General features: G+C 41.0%; 1 protein-coding gene across 1 annotated transcript in view; it reads left to right on the top strand.

The window, feature by feature from the left end:
• The window catches only part of LOC102941956 (trace amine-associated receptor 1), a 31,441-nt gene extending 6,516 nt beyond the window's left edge, over positions 1-24,925 (top strand). Inside the window, exon 2 of the mRNA XM_043542926.1 lies at positions 21,018-24,925. Within this exon, the coding sequence (XP_043398861.1) occupies positions 21,123-22,163 (1,041 nt within the window). The 5' untranslated portion in view covers positions 21,018-21,122 and the 3' untranslated portion in view covers positions 22,164-24,925. The remainder of the gene's footprint in view (positions 1-21,017) is intronic.
• Positions 24,926-25,012: the final 87 nt, after the last annotated feature.

Raw genomic sequence — 25,012 nt, 5'->3', positions numbered from 1 at the left:
AATATTTTAGGAAATGAATTTCCTAATGTTCACAAAAACAGTGAGTGGTAAGTGAATGTTTTAGAATAGTAATAGAAAGTGACTTCTGAATTAGTAATCTTGCATAACGACATCAGAAAATGGTTTTATAAGAGTTACTCAGCCAATCAGGAAATAGAAGTAATACGTGTGACCCCTATCTCCAATCAAGATAGTTTGAAATTCAAGCATTGAATGTTTTCAAATAAATGTTTGCAAACAAGGTACAGGCTAAAACTTATTCACAGAAATGGTTCAGGAGATAATGTCAAATGATGAATAAATCCGAGAAAATCACAATACTTTCACTGACACTTTTTGATCAGAAAATGAGGTGATTTTTTGTCTCGCAAATTACTTGTTGTAAATTATTTGCCCAGTTCTAGTAATCAGTAAACGTCAAATCTGAAGATGAGCCTGAATCAATATCCCTGAACTTTGAGGATTTGAGTTTCACAGCTAGATGAAAATTTTACCTCTCTAGCTCGTGTCAAATGTGTCTTATCCTGAGTGGAATCATTTCTGGGTCCAACTCCAATGAAAATTTTAATCAGACTATAGTCTTACCCCCAGTTTATATGCAATGAGGTTCTGACCCTTGGAAAATGAGCCTATACTTAAAAAAAAATTGAAGTTATATTTCAGGGCATAAAATCATCACATGATGGTCATTTATCCACAGGAAATCCCCTTCCTCTCCATAATTACTATTCCAATTATATAGAAGACAAAATCTGTAAATAGTGCTCTCTAATAGCAAACTAAAGGTGGCAAGGATCACAAATGCATTGAACGGTAGAGTTGAAATACAGTAGAATTGTAATACATTGGAAGAATGGGGTGAAATCAATAACATGATATGTTCAGTAAAGAGTATTGTTTGTTCATGTATGAAGGAATAATTAAAAGGCAAAAAAAGTACATTAACACAGAGTAAGGTTGTCCAGTGACGACTTATGTTGTCCGGAATGTCAAGTTCAGCAAAACTCAAACGTCTGAAAAGGGTCTGAGTCCCCTGATGTGTGTTAGAAAAGGAAAGAGGCGCCTGTGTACCTTGCGGTTCCAGTCTGCATCATTTCAATACAGAATTGTGTAGATAGCAGGGCACTGAGAACTTCTTCCTGTGGGTATGGTCAGTAGTGAGGTGGGATATGAGAGCAGTCTGTGGATTGAATGCTGGGTAGGGGAAAGTAGAGGTTTAGGTGGTGTCCTGTGCGCAAGTGTGAAGGGGATGAAGTCATTAAATTTTACAACTTTGGTGTTCTGTCAGGGAGCAGATTCCATGTTTGAGTGTAGAGCAAGAGCAGGAAGTACCTGTTCATTACAGGGAAAAGCAGAGTGGAGGCACGTGTGTTATGGGTGTGTTGGGGCATTGCTCAAAGAGGACAGAGTTAAGGTTGCATGGGCATTTGCTTTAACTCTGTATTTCCTGCTTTCAGAAGTTTGAGCTTTGTGTTCTCGAAGGACGGGCACTATCACCAGGCAACCTGAACTCTGCATTAGCAAAGTATTTTACCATTTAATTTCCTAATTTTTTAAACAGAAGAGAAATGTTTGTTGGCAGGAGTTAATGGTCATTTAGTTGTAGTTCGGACTTATGTTTACAGTTGACAACATGCTACTACAGCTAGGTAATAATCTAAAGACCTACCTTTTATTTAGTGTTTTTCACCAGAGGCTCTCAAAGAACTTTACATCATTATCTCCACTCCTCCTTGAAATTGTGCCCATTTCCTCCACACACTCTGGCCAGCCCTCCACCCCACCTAGGGGTGATGTCTATCTTACCTGTTTATTGTCTGGATTTCAGATGTTCAAATGTGTGTTGCCCTCAGTCCCTCCCACCCCAGATCCCAGCTCACTTGGAGGGACAGGTAAGAGGGTCTCAGGCACCTCAAGAGGAGCAGGCTTGCCCAGAACACACAGCTCAGACCCCTTGCAGAGAGGTGGGGCTCCCCTAGTTTCCAGTAGAAACACAGAAGGGGAGAATTTGGGGCTGAAAGCCTGCCCCACACACCGAGCCCACCAACTTCCTCTGCTATCCCTGATATTGTCCATCCTCTCCCGCTTACATTAACCCCCTCCCCTCTTCCCTTTCCTCAAATTACATTTCTCCAAATATGTCTATATGAAGAAAAATGACCCTTGACGGAGGCAGATTTTCCCCAAATGTTTTCAAGTCATGCTCAGATTTCTGCCCAGGGTGAGTTTCAAACGTCAGCTCTGCAGGCTCAGAGAGGTGTCCAGTGACCCATTCATCTCAGGCAGATGTCCTCAGCTGGAAGAGATGAATACAGCCTGGAACAAGAGGGCTGAGACAAGGGATCTACTCCATTCATGTCAGTGGGTGTTCCCATCCTCCTCAGATGTGCTGGAGATTTTCTAATGTGTGTCAAGCATACTGGTTCTCAGGCTATGTCCTCACCTCAGTATTGCCAGTGTGTGTTCTCGGTGTATGTTCCAAACATGCCTGTGCTAAGCTCCTCATCCAGAGGGTGGCTTCCCTGGATTCTGGCTCATATGTGGAGGTAGGGAGAGGGTCACAGAAAAGCAAGATCCCCCAGACCCTGGCTCACATGGCAGGGAAGGGGGTCAGTTGTATTAATTTAGATGGAATATATGGGCCCAAAGAGTCAAAGTTTTTAACATGACCCTGTCACTGTCCAGCATTACACAGTGTTAAACAAGATTCAGGGTTGGATGTCCAGAGACCTCAACCTGCTTAGTTTCGTGGCAAACACACCATTAATTTTTTTAAATCTTTAATTAAAGATACATAAAAAGAAGGAAAAACAGTTAAAGCATTTGATATGTAAAGTACTAAATAAGACTTTCATTTTAATTATAAAAAGAAAAGGAGGACTTGTGGCACCTTAGAGACTAACCAATTTATTTGAGCATGAGCTTTCGTGAGCTACAGCTCACTTCATCGGATGCATACTGTGGAAATCGCAGAAGACATTATATACACAGACACCATGAAACAATACCTCCTCCCACCCCACTCTCCTGCTGGTAAGAGCTTATCTAAAATGATCATCAAGTTGGGCCATTTCCAGCACAAATCCAGGTTTTCTCACCCTCCGCCCTCCCACAAACAAACTCACTCTCTTGCTGGTAATAGCCCATCCAAAGTGACCACTGTCTTCACAATGCGTATAATAATCAAGGTGGGCCATTTCCTGCAGAAATCCAGGTTCTCTCACCCCCTCACCCCCCTCCAAAAACCACACACACAAACTCACTCTCCTGCTGGTAATAGCCTATCCAAAGTGACCACTCTCCTTACAACCTGCATGAAAATCAAAGTGGCCCATTTCCAGCACAAATCCAGGTTTTCTCACTCCCCCACCCCCATACTCACACAAACTCACTCTCCTGCTGGTAATAGCTCATCCGAAGTGACCACTCCCCCTACAATGTGCATGATAATCAAGGTGGGCCATTTCCAGCACAAATCCAGGTTTTCTCACCCTCCCCCCCCCCCCACACAAACTCACTCTCCTGCTGGCAATAGCTCATCCAAACTGACCACTCTCCCCACACTGTGCATGACAATCAAGGTGGGCCACTTCCAGCATAAATCCAAGTTTAACCAGAACGTCTGGGGGGGGGAAAGGAAAAAACAAGGGGAAATAGGCTACCTTGCATAATGACTTAGCCACTCCCAGTCTCTATTTAAGCCTAAATTAATAGTATCCAATTTGCAAATGAATTCCAATTCAGCAGTTTCTCGCTGGACTCTGGATTTGAAGTTTTTTTGTTGTAAGATAGCGACCTTCATGTCTCTGATTGCGTGACCAGAGAGATTGAAGTGTTCTCCGACTGGTTTATGAATGTTATAATTCTTGACATCTGATTTGTGTCCATTTATTCTTTTACGTAGAGACTGTCCAGTTTGACCAATGTACATGGCAGAGGGGCATTGCTGGCACATGATGGCATATATCACATTGGTGGATGTGCAGGTGAATGAGCCTCTGATAGTGTGGCTGATGTTATTAGGCCCTGTGATGGTGTCCCCTGAATAGATATGTGGGCACAGTTGGCAACGGGCTTTGTTGCAAGGATAGGTTCCTGGGTTAGTGGTTCTGTTGTGTGGTATGCAGACTGGACTTCTACATAGAGTGCTTCCGCCGACGTGCACGGGCTGTCTCACCCTCCCCCCCCAGACGTTCTGGTTAAACTTGGATTTATGCTGGAAGTGGCCCACCTTGATTGTCATGCACAGTGTGGGGAGAGTGGTCAGTTTGGATGAGCTATTGCCAGCAGGAGAGTGAGTTTGTGTGGGGGGGGGGGGGAGGGTGAGAAAACCTGGATTTGTGCTGGAAATGGCCCACCTTGATTATCATGCACATTGTAGGGGGAGTGGTCACTTCGGATGAGCTATTACCAGCAGGAGAGTGAGTTTGTGTGAGTATGGGGGTGGGGGAGTGAGAAAACCTGGATTTGTGCTGGAAATGGGCCACTTTGATTTTCATGCAGGTTGTAAGGAGAGTGGTCACTTTGGATAGGCTATTACCAGCAGGAGAGTGAGTTTGTGTGTGTGGTTTTTGGAGGGGGGTGAGGGGGTGAGAGAACCTGGATTTCTGCAGGAAATGGCCCACCTTGATTATCATACGCATTGTGAAGACAGTGGTCACTTTGGATGGGCTATTACCAGCAAGAGAGTGAGTTTGTTTGTGGGAGGGCGGAGGGTGAGAAAACCTGGATTTGTGCTGGAAATGGCCCAACTTGATGATCATTTTAGATAAGCTCTTACCAGCAGGAGAGTGGGGTGGGAGGAGGTATTGTTTCATGGTGTCTGTGTATATAATGTCTTCTGCGATTTCCACAGTATGCATCCGATGAAGTGAGCTGTAGCTCACGAAAGCTCATGCTCAAATAAATTGGTTAGTCTCTAAGGTGCCACAAGTCCTCCTTTTCTTTTTGCGAATACAGACTAACACGGCTGTTACTCTGAAACCTGTCATTTTAATTATAGTCCTAGATCCCTTTCTCATTAGCAGAAGATTGTTTTTAGAGGCAAAAAACCCCTATCTGACAGTCTCCTAAATGGTAATAACTGACTGTCCTTTCAGAAGAAAAGAGAGGAAGTTAGTTGAGATGCGCGGTCATTGCTGAAATATGATCACATTTGATCCCAGAAGATAAAACAGGACACACACAAAAGGGGAGAGAAAAGAACAGCAAAGAAAGGAAAAGCGGCTTCTATCTCTGGTGTTGAGTCACTTGCAACCTCACGTCTGGAAAAGTTCAGGCACAGCACATGATCTTATTAGTCACTCCAAGAGTTGGCAAACTTGCACCAGTGTCAGGCTGTTTAGGGTATTGCATTTAGTTGCCTTTACGGTCACAGGCTTACAGCCGTATTGTAAAATATGCAGTCTTGGCCAGCTAAGCTAGACTGTTATTAGAGAGAAAGAAAAAGGAAAAAGATGAGAAATAGAAGAAATAAGGTAGGGAAGGAAAAGGACACAGTGGTGCAGGAAGGCGGGGCGGGGGTGGAACACAACAAAGTGTGGTGGTTGGGATTTAACCAGTGGAAGTGGAGATGCTATCCGAGTACCTTGTTCTGGCATGGCCCAGTCTGGTCAGGACATCTCTCAGGATGAGGCCAAAGAAAAGCCAGTGGTGTTATGGCTGGGTCATTACACATATTGAATCTATTTCCGTAAGTTAAGTATCCTCACACCTTCTTGTCAACTGTCTAAATGGGCCATCTTGATTATCACTACAAAAGTTTTTTTTTTCTCCTGCTGATAATAGCTCATCTTAACTAATTAGCCTCTCACAGTCTGTATGGCAACTTCCACCTTCTCTGCATGTGTGTGTCTATCGATCTATCTATCTTCTTACTATATGTTCCATTCTCTGCATCCGATGAAGTGAGCTGTAGCTCACGAAAGCTCATGCTCAGATAAATTTGTTAGTCTCTAAGGTGCCACAAGTACTCCTGTTCTTTTTGCGGATACAGACTAACACGGCTGCTACTCTGAAAAGTGGTGTTAAGGTAGATCCCATAGTCTCAGAAGGCAGGTACGTCTCACTCCTTCCCCCTCTTTTAGTCAGCAATTGTTGCATTTCACCTTACCTCCATTCAAAGTCCATATGACACACCTAATTTTGGTTCAATGATTTTCTGTCCCACACTTCTCTCTCTTTTTTTTTTTAACCAGGCGTGATTTTGCACTGTCCTTGAATTATATTACTAGGCCTTTTTGTTTGTACTAATTTAGTCTGTTCATCTCCCTTTTGTGCCTTTTCCCATCAACATGTATTGATTTGGCTTATTGTGACACTTTATAAACTTGAACTCACTTTTTACAGGTGTCCTTACAATTAGAGTAAAGTTGTAGGCCCAATTATTACAACAGATCACACCCTCACAAATGCGCAGCCTCACTGCAGATCCTGGCACACATGGGGGGCAGGGAGCAGGGCTCAGAAACCCCGCCGCGATAGGCAAATCCACTCCAGAGCTTGGCTTACATAAGGGAGGACAGGAAAGGAGGTGTGTGTCACCCCTGTAGATGTGCTGTGGGCACCCGTACATGCAGGATGGGAATGTGGAGCAGACAGGTACACCTGACCCTATTCTCCCCAGTCTCCTTGTCACTTACCCTCATATTCCTCTTCCCAGTGTCCCACTGCTCCCGTCCCCTCCCCATAACCTGAGCCCCCACCCCTTCTCTATTTCTGCCTACTCTTCCATGTTATAACATTCAAAAACCAGTTGGAGAACACTTCAATCTCTTTGGTCACTCGATTACAGACCTAAAAGTTGCAATTCTTCAACAAAAAAAACTTCAAAAACAGACTCCAATGAGAGACTGCTGAATTGGAATTAATTTGCAAACTGGATACAATTAACTTAGGCTTGAATAGAGACTGGGCGTGGATGGGTCATTACACAAAGTAAAACTATTTCCCCTTGTTTATTCTCCCTCCCCGCTCTCCTGCTGGTAATAGCTCACCTTAAGTGATTGCTCTCCTTACAGTGTGTATGGTAACACCCACTGTTTCATGTTTTCTGTGTATATAAATCTCCCCACTGTATTTTCAACTGAATGCATCCGATGAAGTGAGCTGTAGCTCACGAAAGCTTATGCTCAAATAAATTTTTTAGACTCTAAGGTGAAACAAGTACTCCTTTTCTTCTTCCATGTTTAATCACTCTCCCCTCCCAGTGAACATTTGCTCATGTATTTATTTTATTTTCAAAAACTAGTTTTAGTGCTTTCTGAATATTCTCCTGTACTCAGATTACATTTCTAGAAAATAAAGATCCCCCTTTGATAAAGGCAGATTTGAGCAATATGCCTGCTTTTTTAAACTCAGATTTCTGCCCTGCAATGGAGTTGAACTCTCAGTGGCTGCGGTGGGGCTCAGAAACAAATACTATTATACATAGTCAGACCCACCAATGTCCTATAATGTAGAGGTAGTTTTCCAGGTAGTTAACCTCTCTCTCTGCACATGCTCAGTATAATCCATTAGGTGCACAAAATAGGCATGCAGACCTTCTCAAGCACCTAACTGGAGAAGCAAACTCTTTTTGAAATGTTTTAATTTGATTTTCCCGCAAGAGATGGTGGGTGCCAGGCACTCTTTCCGGGTAACCCTCCAGCACTGGAGACCCTGGTGCATAATGATTAAGGATAGGATTTGGTCATGGTGGTCACAGATTCTGTGACTTTCCAGGACCCCCAGGACTTCCTCTGGGGAAAAGCTGGATCAGCTGTCAGCCCCAAGGCCACTAGAGCAGCGGCCCCAGGGCTGAAGCAGTAGCTGGGGTTGGGTCAGTATCCCTGGGGCTGGAGCAGCAGCAGTCAGGTCCTGCCGCTGGAGCAGCTGTAAGTCCCTGGCAGAACTCTTTGTGTGTCTCTTTCCTCCCCCCCCCCCCCCACCCCCGCCTCGAGTATTTTTAGTAAAAGTCAGGGACAGGTTACGGGCTTCCGCGAATTTTTGTTTATTGCCCGCAACCCGTCCCTGAGTTTAACTAAAAATACCTATGACAGAATCTTAACCTTAATGATGATCTCAGCTCTGGTTTAACGTCTATCTCTGAACAGAAATAGGTTCCCAGAATCTTTCAACTTTAAAAAAATGTTTATTTTTTCTGGGTGCTGTTCTGCAGGAACCTTGTGATCAAATGGCCCCAAATTTGGATCACTAACAGAACCCCACATCCTGAGGGGTCATGCCAAAACTCAAGCAACTGTGTGGATTTTAGAGCACTGAGAATAATCAAGCTTTCAACAGAAAGTTGGTCTTAACTAGAACTATAGCAGCTTGTTTTACTTCAGTGAATAGTCCCATTGACTTCAATTGGAGCAGAATCTTGCCCGGAGTGTTTGTCTGACAAACAAACCAACCAACCAAAAATAAACCCATCTGCTTAATCTTAACGACTTGTACAATCCAGTCTTCTTTACCATAGTAACAAGGCACCCTCTAATTTCCCCTATCGGATAAATAACAGATGCAAATGGGCAGCAATGGTGTCAGATGCACAAAAGTGGAACATGAAAAATATAAATCCCAGAAGAACACAACTGTGTAACAAACAATTACAATGACTTTGACAGGGTATTTCCTGGGTATTACTGACTGGAACTACCAGGTGGGTTGAGGTTATATTTCAGGCCATAAAATCATTGCATGTGAGTCATTTACAGACAGGAATTCTCCATCCTCGCTTTGATTATTATTCTAATCATATAGAAGATAAAATGTAAATAGTGTTTGCTAATAACCAGCTACTGTGTTTGTCCTCTGAAAAAACAGAGGACATAAAAGAGATTTCTTCCCTCTTTCCTCATTTGTTTGATGGAAGCCAATTTTTACTGTCATCCAAGCCCAGATTTATGTCCAGGTTGTAAATAAAGTTTTTAATCTTCTCTAGAGCACAAACCCTAGCTTCAAACTGGTGTGCTGCTTCCGTACCATGGATGGACTTAGTAAATATTGCAGGTATGGTTTAACTCCTGACTATTAGTGGTGATGGGGGAAAAAAATAAGCACAAACTCTACATGAATAAGTACTGCTTGTAATTAATGTTTTATATCCTTCAAAATGACTTTTTTTAATCTACAGTTTTTAAAGTTAGAGACTTCTATTAAACCCTGAAGCAAGTGTCTTCTTTTTAAACATCTGAAATAAAATATTTACATGGTTTAACAGCATGATGAGCAAAAGCAAATATCAGATGTACTGTGGAAGGTTCATTGGTAATACAAACATCTTCTAAATGTAATGTTCTGGGGCTTGGGTGCTTTGATGATGTTAGAAGAAAGGAAGCTAAAGTACGCATTAGTTGAATACAGTATTTACACTAATTTTATATAACAAAAAGGAGCCACCGGCATTGAGATTAAGAAAAAATTGTGAGAAAAGGGAGCTGTTTAAACCATAGTTAATACTTAGGAAAAAATGCTGTTCCATTATATTTTGGCAGTGAGAGTTCACAGAGCTTAATTTTTAATGTTAGGTCTTTCCTAGTATCCAATCTGTGGGGGCGAAAGAACTCCTAGGGATTGGGTGCTGTAAATGTGAAAGACCCATGAGATTATCTGACTAGTTTTAGTTGGGGGAAGACTGTCAATGTTTTCCTGTGGGGTCAAGGCACCAGCTATTCTTAAAGAAGCCATTGTGAGGTTTCCTTTCAAGAAACAAACTCTTGGCACCTCCTTTCTTGGGAACCATTTACCGGTATCCATCCTTTTTTAGTTTCTGGGGAGAGACGAGGAAAAGCAATTTAGAAAAGTCCGGGGAGGTCAGCTCTGGCAGTGTTTTTATATCTGCTGATTTATTTTTATTTTTACTTTATCCTGGACAGTTGAATTATTAGGGCTTGCTCGGGAGTGGAATCTGCACTGGTTGCATTAGTCATAAGTCCCATAGCTACAGATGATATTACTACACTAGGGCCTCTCTACACCCACTTTAAAAGTCCTTTATACTTCCAAATATGACTGTTCTGATTCTAGTAGGTCCAGCAGCAACCTTTGTTACCATTGACCATGAGTTTTTTGTTGAGGCATCAGCAGACCCTAGCAGGGGTGGCAGAAATTGCTTTTAATGGCTCTTCTGCTGTCTTTCTGAGTAGTGGTTGGCAATTGTACCTCTGTCCTAGGCTTCTGTCATGCAGGGTACCCAGGGGACTCTTTTGAATGAGTATATCATTGGTAAGGCTAATGAGGGGTTATGGGCTACAATGTATTCAGTATTCTGGTAACATCCACCTTTATGTCTATATCATGTCTGACAAGGTAAGTAGTGATTGAACATCTAACATAGTGAACGCCAGTGAAAATGAGGTAGGATCTGAAGCTAAAATAGGGAAAGAACAAGTTAAAAATTAGGGGAAAGAACAAGTTAGATGTCTCCAAGTTGGCAGGGCCTGATGCAATGCCTCCTCTAGAATACTCAAGGAGCTGATTGAGGAGATATCTGAACAATCAGTGATTATCTTTGAAAACTCATGGAAGACAGGATTGATTCCAGAGGCCTGGAAGAGGGCAAATATAGTGCCAATCTATAAAAAGGGGAACAAGGACAACCCGGGGAATTACAGACCAGTCGTCTTAACTTCAGTACCCGGAAAGATAATGGAGCTATTAATCATCAATCAATTTTCAAACACCTAGAAGATGATAAGTATAAGTGTAATAAGTATAATAAGGTGATAATTAACAGTCAACATAGATTTGTTAAGAACAAATAGTGCCAAACCAACCTAATAGTTTTCTCTGTCAGGGGTAACATGCCTTGGGATAGGAAGGAGTAGTATATCTTGAATTTAGTAAGGCTTTTGATACTGTCTCGCATGACCTTCTCATAAACAAACTAGGGAAATACAGCCAAGATGAAGGCTGGTGCATACTATAAGGCAGGTGCATAACTGGTTGGAAAAGTGGTCCCAGAGAGCTGTTATCAGTGGTTAACAGTCTAGCTGGAAGGGCACATCAAGTGGGGTCCCACATGGGTTGGTCCTGAGTCCTGTTCTGTTCAATATCTTCATAACTGATTTAGATAATACCATAGAGAGCACACTTACAAAGTTCTCAGACAATAACAATCTGGGAGGACAGGATTAAAATTCAAAATCATCTTGACAAACTGGAGAAATGGTCTGAAGTAAACAGGATGAAATTCAATAAGGACAAATGCAAAGTACTCCACTGAGGAAGGAACAATCAGTTGCACACATACAAAATGGGAAATAACTACAAATGACGGAGTATTGCAGAAAGGGATCTGAGGGTCAGAGTGGATCACAAGCTAAATTTGAGTCAACAGTGTAACGCTGTTCTGAAAAAAAGCAAACATCATTCTGGGATGTATTAGTAGGAGTGTTGCAAGCAAGACACAAGAAGTAATTCTTCCACTCTACTCCACTCTGATTAAGCCTCAACTGGAATATTGTGTCCAGTTCTGGGCAGCACATTTCAGGAAAGATGTGGACAAATTGGAGAATGTACAGAGAAGAGCAACAAAAATGATTAAAGATCTAGCAAACATGACCTATGAGGGAAGATTGAAAAAATTGGCTTTGTTTAGTCTGGAGAAGAGAAGACTGAGGGGGGACATAAGTTTTCAAGTACATAAAAGGTTGTTACAAGGAGGAGGAAGGAGAAAAATTGTTTTCTTTAACCTTTGAGGCTAGGACAAGACGCAATGGGCTTAAATTGCCGCAAGGGCAGTTTAGGTTGGACATTAAGAAAAACTTTATAATTGTCAGGGTAAGCACTGGAACAAATTGCCTAGGGAAGTTGTGGAATCTCTGTCATTAGAGGTTTTTAAGAACAGTTTAGACAAACACTTGTCAGAAATGACCTAGTTATTATGTATTCCTGCCTTGAGGACAGGGGACTAGACTAGATGACCTTTTGAGGTCCATTCCAGTCCTACACTTCTATGATATGACTGGTGTAGTGGAATAAATGCCCTGTTGTCTAGATGAGCTTGTGGCTTGGATAAGAATTGGTGGGCTCTGTCTCAAGCCATTCACGATGGAGATAATGTTGGTAAGCTGAGGAAAGCCGCAGAAGAACTGATGGAACTTGGCATGCTTGATTGACAGTGTGGGACTGCCATTTGTAACACAGGGTTTGAGGCTTAGATGTGATACTAGATGCTGGGCTCATCTGGATGTTCAGGTAGTGGTTGTGATCATGAGCACTTTTTTCATCTGTGCCTAATCAGAAGAGTGTGATCTCATCCATCTAATGTGGCTCTTGCTACACATACCATGCTTTTGTCACCTTAAGATTAGACTTTACACTGAGACCTCTTTGGAAACTGAAATCAGTGCAGAATGTGACAGCCCATTTCTTAAGCGGAGTGTCATATCAGAAATACATTTTCCACAGTACTCTGGACCTGCACAGGCTAGCAGTCAGATTCTCCAGCTGGAATTCAAAGTGTTGGTTTAGCTTATAAAGCCATGACTAGTTACTTAAGAAACCTGTTACCTCTCTCCCCATGACATAATGCCAGAGTTAATATTGGAGGGTGTACACAAGCTTCATGCCCCTTGTCATGAACAGGAAGGGCTGCTGGCAGGGCAGTTTTGATTAAAGGTCTGATCAGAGTCTGGATCTGCTAATCTTTAGGGCACACTGCATCTTTCCTCCCAGGCATTTGGAATGGGGATTGTTGAAGACCAAAGAACATTTTTAGTTCATTGTGGGAGTTATTTTATAGTTGGGGAGGTCATTGGGGAGCTATTGTGAAATTAAATTATAGCAGGGTGCCCAGAACTTGGAATGGGTGTCTACATTGTTTTTGTACACACACACACACACACACACACACACACACACACTTTCATCTGATACCCTTATAAGGCCTCCGTCCCAGACTTGACCAAGACATGCCTGCTAAAATGAAAAAAGGCTATTACAATTCTAAGTGTGCTCACGGCTGAAGCCAAGTCTGATTATACTTTACCATTTGGCAAGATTTCATTAGAACTAGGGTGGGATCTTGCTTTGTTGTTAAGAAAAAAGAATGCCCTTTATTTTAATATCTGGTAATGAGCTACTTTCTTCCTAGGGTGTAGCTGTAATTGGGAGCTAAACTCTGATTCTGTGACATTCTCCAAAGCTACAATAAAATCAGACACAAAAGACTAACATTAAAGGAAGCTCTGTGTGTAAAGCAGTCTAAGACTCTTCGGGATATCATTTATTACCAGTACAAGATGGATCTGTAGAAACCAACCTTTCATGGACCACCTATTTTCTTAAGTAATGGAAGAGGCAGTGGGATGCTATATAAATACCACTTCTGAAGGAATTATGGGGGATGATTGTCTACACTTAACATTTTTTTAGATGACACTTTAAGGCCTGGTTGACACTAGGAAATTAGGTTGGTATAACTGTTGCTCAGGGCTATGAAAAATTCACACCCTTGAGTGATGCAGTTAAACTGACTTAACCCCTGGTGTAGACAGCACTAGGCTGATGGGAGAATTTTCCTGTTGACCTAGCTACTGCCTCTCAGGGAGGTGGCCTACCAACTCACATGGGAGAAGCCCTCCTGTCGGCACAGGTAGCATCTTCACTGAAGCGCTATTGTGGCGTTGCTGCACTGCTACAGTGTTTACAGTGTAGACAAGCCCTAAAGGTATGTCTGTGCTGCCACTGGGAAGTGTGACTGTAGTACATGAGGACATGTAGATCACGGGCAGCATGTGTATGTCAAAGTTAGCTCGAGTAACAATAGCAGTGAAATCACAGCAGCACCATAAGTGCCCAGGATCCTGGGTTGGCAAAGCTAACCCATGCATGGCTTCCTGCTATTGTCTGTGAACCTCTGTAGTACTCTGATAAGAAGAAGCAGTGTTAGTACTCTGGCGCTGGTGGAGTCTCCAAGGGCACTGGGGAAACCCTAGCGCAATGCAGCTCTTTCTACTCACTGAAAAAGATGTGACTTGTGTTTGCTGCAGAGCTCCACTATTGGTACTTACCAATGCAAAGGATGGGACTGGAGGGCCATAGCCATGACCGTACTCAATACAGGCATATATTCTTTGGGTTGGTAAGTGATTTCAATGAGAACAGCCTGCACCCACCCTTTACCATGCTTAATAAAGCCAGCCAAAGGGTGTCTGATCCCTGTATTAAGTGCACTAGAGTCAGGAAAAGGTTCTTTGGGTCTTTTCTTTCTTTAAGTTCACTTGTACTGGGCCAGCCGGAGTTTGGCTCTAAGATGTTATCCTAAATCTTTTCGTTATAGGTATATATATATATCTAATGGATCAGATGCTCAGTTGCTATGCCAGAGAGTTTTAGAACTGCTTAGCTGGAGAGCTTCCTTTAATGTTAGTCTTTGGTGTCACAGCTTGGTTTAAGTCAATGGAGCTAAGCTGATTTACACCAACTGAGGCTCTGACATTATATTTTTCTATGAAAACACAGTGTATTGCTGTGAAGACTGTTACTGAAGGCTAATATTTTTCATGCAGCAATTACAAAGTGAATTTTATTGAAAAACAAAAATGCTTATTAATAATACCCTTTATATTGAAGTGGTCTTAAATCAGTTTGATTTATAAAGACAAAGTGGTACAATATAATAAGCCTATTAAAAAAATAGCACAGTCATGATGATACGGCAGCAACCAAATGTGTTTGCATATCAATAAAACAATGAATCCTAGCATGTGGCAATTTTATAATCTAAGGCAGGGAAACTGACCAGAGAGCAGAACTGATTTAACCAGCCTCTGGGATTCTGAGTACTTCTGGATATTACTAATTTTATTGACAATAAACAGAACTGTTGACAGTTCAATTCATTTTCTTACACAAGCAGTATAAAAGAGTGTAGTATGTATCCAAAATTATGGAATATAGCAGAACTGCGGTAGTATGAGTTATGAGGTTACAGTAAGTATACAGATAATAAAAGCACAATAAAAGCAATAAATATTTTCAGTCCATTTCATTTGGTCAATGATTCCACATATAGTTCAGTTATTCATCGAATATGTGCAGTAAATCAATGTCTCTTAATTATTTTATTTTTGTCAACTGAATTTCTATCATCAATATTTTAATATGCAGCCATTGACATGGCATGTATTTATTGGCTGCAATCATATGGATTCTAAATGTCTTGTTTAAGTACAGGAAACCAGCACATTTCCCTGCTGCTCAGTATTCCATTGCAAGGACAGAGGTGGATGGGCAGAGAACTGCTACTAACTGTTAAAAAGTAAATGTGGTGAAAATCTAGTGAGGCTTGTCATTTAGAACAGATTTGACTAAGCATCTGTCAAGATAGTGACCCATTTACCAACATTTATTGGTTTTGGAGAGATAAAGAACATACTTTGAATGTCAGAGACCCATCAGAAAAGAGAACTGGAAAGAGGAAATGCAAGTTACTAAACAAATATTAAAATGATCAATTATAAAAGGGAACTTTACACATATAGACACAATATGTATGGGGATTTCTTTGAGAAAAATTAGAATTTGTGTTTGTTGGGATACAAGGAAAAATATGACTGTCAATTATAGCTATGTCTTAAAATTAAAAAAGTACTAGTGACTGCCCCATAGCAAGTTCTATCACTGTGTTTTTTGAGTATTATACAAAATTGTTTGTTAAATAATTTGATCAGTCTTTTACACAGGTGGCCAAACTTACTCCATATGGACCCTGGGCTACCAATTAAAGTGAAGGATATGGCAAGCTACATCTCATAGCACTTGCTCTGAGCGTTAACAACTTATGTGTGCGGCTCCTGTGTGAGTGCACGAGCAGTATGTTTGCTATAAAAAAACAATCTTTACAAAACAAGGTTAGCTTTCAGTTTTACACAATGTGATCTCTCTACTGAAATATCAGTGAAACATGCTGGGAATCTTTTTCCTAGTAACATGCTGTCTGTGTATGATTTAGTGTTTGGTTTCACTATATATTAACTGAGTGCAACCCAACAGAAACTCGTTCATAACAATTTCCACTACTTTTACAGACACTGTGCCTGCACCCAAATAAGAAGGAAAGAACTAAATTAAAAAGGAAATCGTTTAGTTTAGTTTATAAAATTGCTAAGAACTGACATTGTCAAAGCAAGGGGAGTTTTAATAGTTTTATATTAAAGAGATGTCTATTTTGTTATGAATAGACTCAAAAAGCATAGTTCTAACATCTAGGATTAACACTGACAGTAATGTAGACAGTGACATTCCTTTTCTTCTAAAGTCTTTAAATTAAGTCTTCGCACTTACTGGTCACCGCTGTACTGAAACTGTACCATGGTATTAATCTGTGATGTCAACCAGATTAAAAAACATCCTGTGCTCCTGCAACTCAAAAATAATTTTAAAAATGCACAAATGTGCATACTTTGGTCCTGGTTCTGCTCTCAGTTATCATGTCAAATCCAAGAATCTCAGCTGGTGTATGTCATAAATATAAAGGGAAGGGTAAACCCCTTTAAAATCCCTCCTGGCCAGAGGAAAACTCCTCTCACCTGTAAAGGGTTAAGAAGCTAAAGGTAACCTCGCTGGCACCTGATCAAAATGACCCATGAGGAGACAAGATACTTTCAAAAGCTGGGAGGAGGGAGAGAAACAAAGGGTCTCTGTCTATATGCTGCTTTTGTCGGGGATAGACCAGGAATGGAGTCTTAGAACTTTTAGTAAGTAATCTAGCTAGGTATGTGTTAGATTATGATTTCTTTAAATGGCTGCGAAAAGAATTGTGCTGAATAGAATAACTATTTCTGTCTGTGTATCTTTTTTGTAACTTAAGGTTTTGCCTAGAGGGATTCTCTGTGTTTTGAATCTAATTACCCTGTAAGATATCTACCATACTGATTTTACAGAGGGGATTTCTTTACTTCTATTTACTCCTATTTCTATTAAAAGTCTTCTTGTAAGAAAACAGAATGCTTTTTCATTGTTCTCTGATCCAAGGGTTTGGGTCTGTGGTCACCTATGCAAATTGGTGAAGCTTTTTACCAAACCTTGTCCAGGAAGTGGGGTGCAAGGTTTTGGGAAGTATTTGGGGGGAAAAACGTTTCCAAACAGCTCTTCCCCAGTAACCAGTATTTGTTTGGTGGTGGTAGCGGCCAATCCAAGGACAAAGGGTGGAATATTTTGTACCTTGGGGAAGTTTTGACCTAAGCTGGTAAAGATAAGCTTAGGAGGTTTTCATGCCGGTCCCCACATCTGTACCCTAGCGTTCAGAGTGGGGGAGGAACCTTGACAGTGTAACTGAGAGCAGAATAAGGCCCTACATTCCCCATACTATATTCTTTCCACAGATACCTTCTGTTTCCTCACGTAAGCCCTGAGCTTGCACACTACTTCATATAGGTACATCCCCACTCCTACATGGAGTCTCACTGAATACATTAATAACAGTCCCTAGCTCTCATGTATGGCTTTTCATCCATAGATCTCAAAGCACTTTACAAAGGAGGTCAGGATCATCTCCATTTTACAGTTAGGAAAACTGAGGAGCAGAGAAAAGTGATTTATCCAGGGTTCCTCAGCAGGTCAGTGGGAGTGCTGGGAAGTGTTCTATTCACTAGGCCACATTAGCATTTCCACACTACGTCCTCCCCCACAAACACAGACAGACGCTCTTATTTATTCACTGAGCGGGTGGCATATTCCGACACTTTAAGAAAGATAGCCCTTAAGAGTTAACAATCTATAAAGAAAACATACAGACAAAGGGCTTTTCATAATACTTTTGCAGCCTAATGCAATATTTCAGAAAAATAGAAGATGATACCAGGATCTCTGCCTAAGTTATAATGATGCTGAAGCAGGCAAAGAGCCCTAATGAGAAATGGATATTCTCTGTTGTTTAGCTGTGCATCCACAAACAAGGCAATGTTGTTGAGTGGCTTGTCCCAGAGAGGCCAAAGACTCAGAAGAATGGGAGCTAGCGCAGAGACCCACAGACTCCAAAGCTGTCCACACTGCTTCCAAGATCAAATAAGCCATGATTTATCATCCCTGCTCGTATCGCTGAGGTTGCCTGATTTTAGAAGGTTAATATTATTATTTTAGATAATATGGGTTATAGGCTCACCAATTAACTTGATCAGAAGATAATAAGGCTTTTGTCCTTATTAGGCTACACAGAGTTTGCAAGGACCCTTGGGGTATATGACAAGGACACTCACATTGAGATAAATGGAATAGTAATCAAATAGTAATTAAATGGAAAAAGAATCAGAGTTATAAGGCAATAATAGTGTTCTAGACATACATATGGTATTATATACTATAAAGCTTTTGATTAATATACTCACACCCTTCCTTGATAACCTGGTGGTAAGACACAAAGGAGCAGCCTCGCCTCTGGCATGCCAAGAGAGTTCAGGTCCAGGTTCCTAAATTCTTGAGTGGGAGGTGCAGAGCTTATGAGAAGCTAGAGAGCTAAAAGCTATAGAAAGACTAGAAAAGCTGATGTAAGAGTTTTACTTAACTAACTGACTTAAAACTTAAGAATTAAAACTACCAATTAATAGACTAGTAAACAAAAGAATAATAAACCCTGAACTATGAACAAAGAAACTACCTAGGCATGGTGGGTTACCCTTCTTATAGAGCTTGATGCTTGAGTCCTCCTTTTATGTCCAAACATAATTTTTCACCCACAATATATCAGGGTACACTTACTTTATAGACTGGCATGTTTGTGCATATAGATAGAATCATAGAATATCAGGGTTGGAAGGGACCTCAGGAGGTCATCTAATCCAACCCCCTGCTCAAAGCAGGACCAATCCCCAACTAAATCATCCCAGTTAGGGCTTTCTCGAGCCTGACCTTAAAAGCCTCTAAGGAAGTAGATTTCAATCACCTCCCTAGGTAACGCATTCCAGTGCTTCACCACCCTCCTAGTGAAAAAGATTTTCCTAATATCCAACCTAAACCTCCCCTATGCAACTTGAGACCATTACTCCTTGTTCTGTCATCTGCTACCACTGAGAACAGTTTAAATCCATCCTCTTTGGAACCCCCTTTCAGGTTGTTGAAAGCAGCCATCAAATCCCCCCTCATTCTTCTCTTCTGCAGACTAAACAATCCCAGTTCCCTCAACCTCTCCTCATAAGTCATGTGCTCCAGCCCCCCAAATCATTTTTGTTGCCCTCTGCAGGACACTTTCCAATTTTTCCACATCCTTCTTGTAGTGTGGGGCCCAAAACTGGACACAGTACTTCAGATGGGGCCTCACCAATGCCAAATAGAAGGGAACAATCATGTCCCTCAATCTGCTGGCAATGCTCCTACTTATACAGCCCAAAATGCCTTCTTGGCAACAAGGGCAACACTGTTGACTCATATCCAGCTTCTCATCCACCGTAACCCCTAGATCCTTTTCTGCAAAACTGCTGCCTAGACTCTCGGTCCCTAGTCTGTAGCAGTGCATGGGATTCTTCCGTCCTAAATGCAGGACTCTGCACTTGTCCTTGTTGAACCTCATCAGATTTCTTTTGGCCCAATACTCTAATTTGTCTAGGTCCCTCTGTATCCTATCCCTACCATCCAGCATATCTACCACTCCTTCCAGTTTAGTGTCATCTGCAAACTTGCTGAGAGTGCAATCCTGCCATCTTCCAGATCATTAATGAAGATATTGAAGAAAACCGGCCCCGTGACCGACCCTTGGGGCACTCTGCTTGATACCGGCTGCCAACTAGACATGGAGCCATTTATCACTACTCGTTGAGCCCGACGATCTAGCCAGCTTTCTAACCACCTTATAGTCCATTCATCCAGCCCATATTTCTTTAACTTGCTGGCACAAATACTGTGGGACATAGGTGACATATACATACATATTAATGACCACTAGTTCATATTTACATCTGTTATTTTTTTCCTAACCTGATGTTTGCATGTTCTTTGTGGTGTATTTGTTTCGTTTAAAGAGGATATAAACTTAGGTAACCCCTCTGTACCAATTTGCTTTAACGCATCTTCACATGTCTATGTTAAAGGTCACAACCATATATGGACCTTATGCTTTAGCTGATCACCACATATCTAGATGAAAGATCCTGAACATATATATGCTAACTTTGCCTAAGCTCAACATACAGAATGTGGCCTGTAGGTCCCTTGCGTTACAGCCAAAAATACTCTAATATAAATCTATAAACCTATTATTATAAAACAAATAATCAAACCCATAAGAAAAGATATATAGGCAAGCAAGCAGGCTAGCCCTATAGGCTACACTGATCATAGCCAGAAGGAAAGAGAAGAGTCCTGGGAACTAGCGTCAGCATAGCAACCAACCAAAGCATCCGGGGATTAGGCAGGCTGGGAGGGAGAACAGGATTGATGGACAGAGGGAGGATGTGACTGTAGGTGAGTGATATTTACTCAACGCAGATCTGAGAGTATTTGTTGCCAGATCAGAATCTTCCTTGACTTAGTGGAAAGCTCCTGTTCTCTCCAGATGTTACCATCTGTGTGTCTGGCCTGTCCACTTTGACGTCTATATCTTTGATTTATGTCTCCAAGAAGCTGCTGCCAAATGGGCTGCAGAATCTAAAACAAACAGTATTCAGGAGGAATGTGAGTATTCTGCGACACTGACTCTTCTTTAAAAGAACTGTTGAAAGAAAGATACAACTTAAAACAAAAACAGTTTTAAAAAAAGAAAATCTGGAGGATATCTCCAGTCTCCTTACGGCTGCAGGGAGAGATCTATATCTGCTAAAATGTACATTTCCTGAGGCAGCTCTATGGAGCTTCTGCTACTCATGATACGGGTAGCTGGTGGATAAGGGGGGGCCAACAGGTGTGCTGTTGCATTAGCCGGGCCATGATTCATCCCAAGGAGAGTCTCAGTTCAGAAAAAATCTAATGATTAAACTGGTTTTGAAACAGAATTACACTTTTATCCCCTCCAAGACCTTAATGAATTAAATAAAATTAATTTTCTAAAAGTTCTGGTAGATTAATATGTTTATTATTTTCTTTTTTTCTCTCTGCAGTTACCTCGGCTGGATGAATACTCAGGAAAGCAATAAATAACTCTAAATGCATTTCAGCATTAGGGCAAAAGTTGCCTGTGCAACATCCAGCCAGCTGAGACTACAATGTACTTAAGTGGGTTTGAGATCTCAGGAAAGATGCAGTTTTGCTGTGAATCTGTAAATGGCTCCTGCATAAAAAGCAACTGGTCAAGCAATATCCGTATGTCCATGTATAGCTTGATGGTGTGCATCATCCTGGCCACGTTGGCTGGAAATCTGACGGTTATCGTCTCAATAGCGCACTTCAAGCAGCTCCATACGCCTACAAATTTCTTGATCCTTTCCATGTCCACTGTTGACTTTTTGTTGGGATGCTTCATCATGCCTTACAGCATGGTGAGGTCTGTGGAGAACTGCTGGTACTTTGGAGAACTCTTCTGCAAAATCCACACTAGCACAGACATTATGCTCAGCACAGCCTCCATTTTCCATCTTTCCTTCATTTCTATTGATCGCTACTGTGCTGTGTGTGACCCACTGAGATACAAATCTAAGATAAATACTTGCATCATAGTGGTCATGATCGTCATAAGTTGGACCGTCCCTGCCATTTTTGCCTTTGGGATGATCTTTCTGGAGCTAAACTTAAAAGGAGCGGAAGAGATTTTCTATAATCATATCCACTGTGTTGGCGGCTGCTTTGTCTTCTTTAGCGAAACTTCAGGCGTGGTGGCCTCCATGATTTCCTTCTACATCCCTGCATTTGTTATGTTGTGCATCTATGGGAAAATATATGCTATAGCCAAGAGGCAGGCAAGATCCATTAAAGATGCAGCTAGCCAAACACAAATCAGATTTGAGATGAAGCACCACATTTCACCAAGTAGAGAAAGGAAAGCTGCAAAGACATTAGGCATAGTGATGGGTGTTTTTCTCATATGCTGGTCTCCGTTTTTCTTCTGTACTGCCACTGACCCCTTTATGAATTACTCAACACCACCTATTCTTATTGATGCATTGATGTGGTTTGGTTACCTGAATTCTACATTTAACCCCTTAGTGTATGCATTTTTTTACATGTGGTTTCGCAGAGCACTAAAGCTGATTCTGTTTGGTAAAGTTTTCCAAGAGGACTCTTCCAGGACTCAATTATTTTTAGAATAACATACTTAGAATTTTTGCACTCGCTACATTTAGCAATTGGCTGGAGATTGTGCTTACAAAAATAGCAGCTAAAAGAGAAGAAAATCAAGAGCTGTTTGTTTACCCACTTGTGAAGACTGGTTCAGGTAGCAAACTGTGGTACGTTAAACTTTGTCTCAGTACAGACTGGAACTTGCCCCAAATTAGGCTTAGCACTTTGGTTATTATGATTAATGATTTATTTAGCACTTCCGATGTTCTGAGCTCTTTACAATACACACAAGTAAAAAGGAAGCTTGCAGTTTAAAAGAACGTTCAATCACTTTGTGCAGAGAAATCATGTAATTCTGATACACTAAGCACTGGGTTTTTTTTGGAAGGCCTGTCTCACATTTTTATAAAGCAAGCACTCAACAGATTTCGTTGCTGAACTGACGTTTGTGAAATCTGCTGCCTTGTAAGCACAGTAACAAAGGGCTTTCCTTTTGGATTTCCACCGATGACCCACAGATGAAAGACCATAGCTTTTATCATAAAGCTATTCTCCTTTCAGTATATATATATTAATATTTCTTAAGTGATAATTTTAAGATCCTAATGTTAAATGGTATCAAAACACTACCAAAGGTAAGTGAACTTTAGCAAACAGAACTCAGAAGCAACATTGAACATCTAGGGGTTAGAATCTGAAAATCATTGCAAATTGTATTACCCAGTGTCCTCTACTGATTGCAAGCAGATGATACTATTCTGTTACATAAAATGAACAATGTAAAAGGTGTAGAGACTACATGTTTTAGCTAAGAGGTATTGTTATTTTAACAAATGGCAACAAAAAATTGTTGATTAAGACACTTTTTGTCGACTTTTAAAACATGACACTGCTATGCTAAAATGAATATCATGCTACCAAACTGAAACAGAAATAATATCTCAGGCCTGATCTTGCAAACACTGCAAGGAGTAATACTTACTACTGGACACAGTCATTACTGAGCAGTCAGTGCACCTAGACTCTATAGTAAGAGCTACACGCAGTAGTAAATGAGTCCTGTACTCATATGGATAGGAAAAGTGTGTGCCATTTGTTGCATCTTGTCTCTTACTCCGTGTTTTGTACAACACCTAGGATAAGGAAAATGCAAGTTGCCCATTATTGTTTCATTGAAAAATTAAAATGACGCTACCTTTCACCAGACCAAACTATCAATACTCCCTGTTGTCTCTTTTATTCTATTATTGTTACGCTGACATTTTGTAAATCTGTATCCCCCAAAACTAACTAAAATAAACAATTACTGGATTATACTGCAGCTGGCCAAATGTGTTAGTGAAGGTTTTTATCTCCAATGATAGTATGAATATTTCATTGCTTTACATGCATTTATAAATTATTAAGAAAGTAACTAATAACAGATAAATTAACTGATAATTAAAGAGTAAAAAATCAACCCCCTTTTCTTCCTTACTCTATAGAGGAAACAACCCCCCCTCTTTTTTTTTTTTTTTTTTTTTTTTGGTGCAGCTTACTTCCTTCTCCCTGATCGCTCAGATAAGATGGCTGGCACACTGGAGAGAGAGAGAGAGGCAGGGTGGGTCCTCCTTACTCCTGCCCACCCACTTCTTACCACCTGCACAGTAGGGATTGTAGGGAGCCCGCAGCGAATGTCCCCCCCATCCCTGAGTTGCTATCTGAGATATAGGTAGCCAGTGCAGGGAAGAAAGGGGCCTCATTATGTCATGATGCTTCCCTGCATAAGTGCACAGCAAGGGTCATGATCTGGCCCTTGGAGAAAAAACTGGAAACACTATGAAGCATTGTTCTTCAATGGAATCTTTTACAAAATATAGAGGGTTGAGGATGGTCTTCTGGTAACAGTTCCCTGAAAAACATCTACAGCCAATCACCAAGCAATGAACTCATCTGCTCTGAACTAGACCATAAGGCCACCACTATCTTAGCATCCTTCAAATCCTTCCTCAAGACCAACTTCTACCATGAAGCCCACAGGAAACTCAACCGACAAAGGCTAGGGATGTAGCCAGGAGAGACTTCTGATATTTATTTGGTTTATATGTTGATAAGTAGCTTATAATTGCTTTAGGAAATTATCTATTACACAGAAATGTGAATATTGAGATTGATGAGTGGTGTAAGCAAGAAAGACCATACGAGGAATGTGTGTTTAAGTTAGAGCCATGCTCTAAGTAACACCCATTAATGAACAAATGAAGGATTGCAGGCTCAGATGGTTTGGTCACTGTGGCGTGACACTCCATATTCTTCATAGAAATATTGTTATGATATGAGTATGGTCTAACTAAGATACATTATTATACAAGATGGGTCTTGTAAGATATCATTGGAAAGGTTATAATTTACTAAACGTGATTATTCAATCTGCATGCATGTATCATTTCTGTATCTGAAGATAGGAATATTGACTATGTAACAATTACAACTGTGTGTTTACTTGGGAGAAAGCTCACCAGACAATAAGCAATCATCCTGAAAATACATGAAGAGACAAAGGAACTAACCTGAGGGGAAAGGCAGGGGTAAGTCCAGATTGAGACAGGGGTCCAGTGTGTAAGAAGAGATTACTGGAACTTTAAGCTACAGAAACTCTGCAACTTGAAACCAGTCTCTTTAAGAACTTAAGCTTAGTATGCATGTTTTGTTTTATTTGCTTAGTAATCTGCTTTGTTCTGTTTGCTATCCATTATAATCACTTAAGATTTACCTTTTATAGTTAATAAACTTATTTCTTGTTTATAACATAACCCAGTTTGTGCCCTTTATAATGGGGGGGGGGAGAAGTTGAGCATATCTCTCTTCACATTGAGGGAGAGGGTGAATTTTTATGAGC

This window comes from Chelonia mydas, chromosome 3 (genome assembly GCF_015237465.2).
Source record: "Chelonia mydas isolate rCheMyd1 chromosome 3, rCheMyd1.pri.v2, whole genome shotgun sequence".
NCBI lineage: Eukaryota > Metazoa > Chordata > Testudines > Cheloniidae > Chelonia > Chelonia mydas.
Note: the sequence above shows the minus strand (reverse complement) of the source record. Positions and strands in the feature narration are given on the sequence as shown.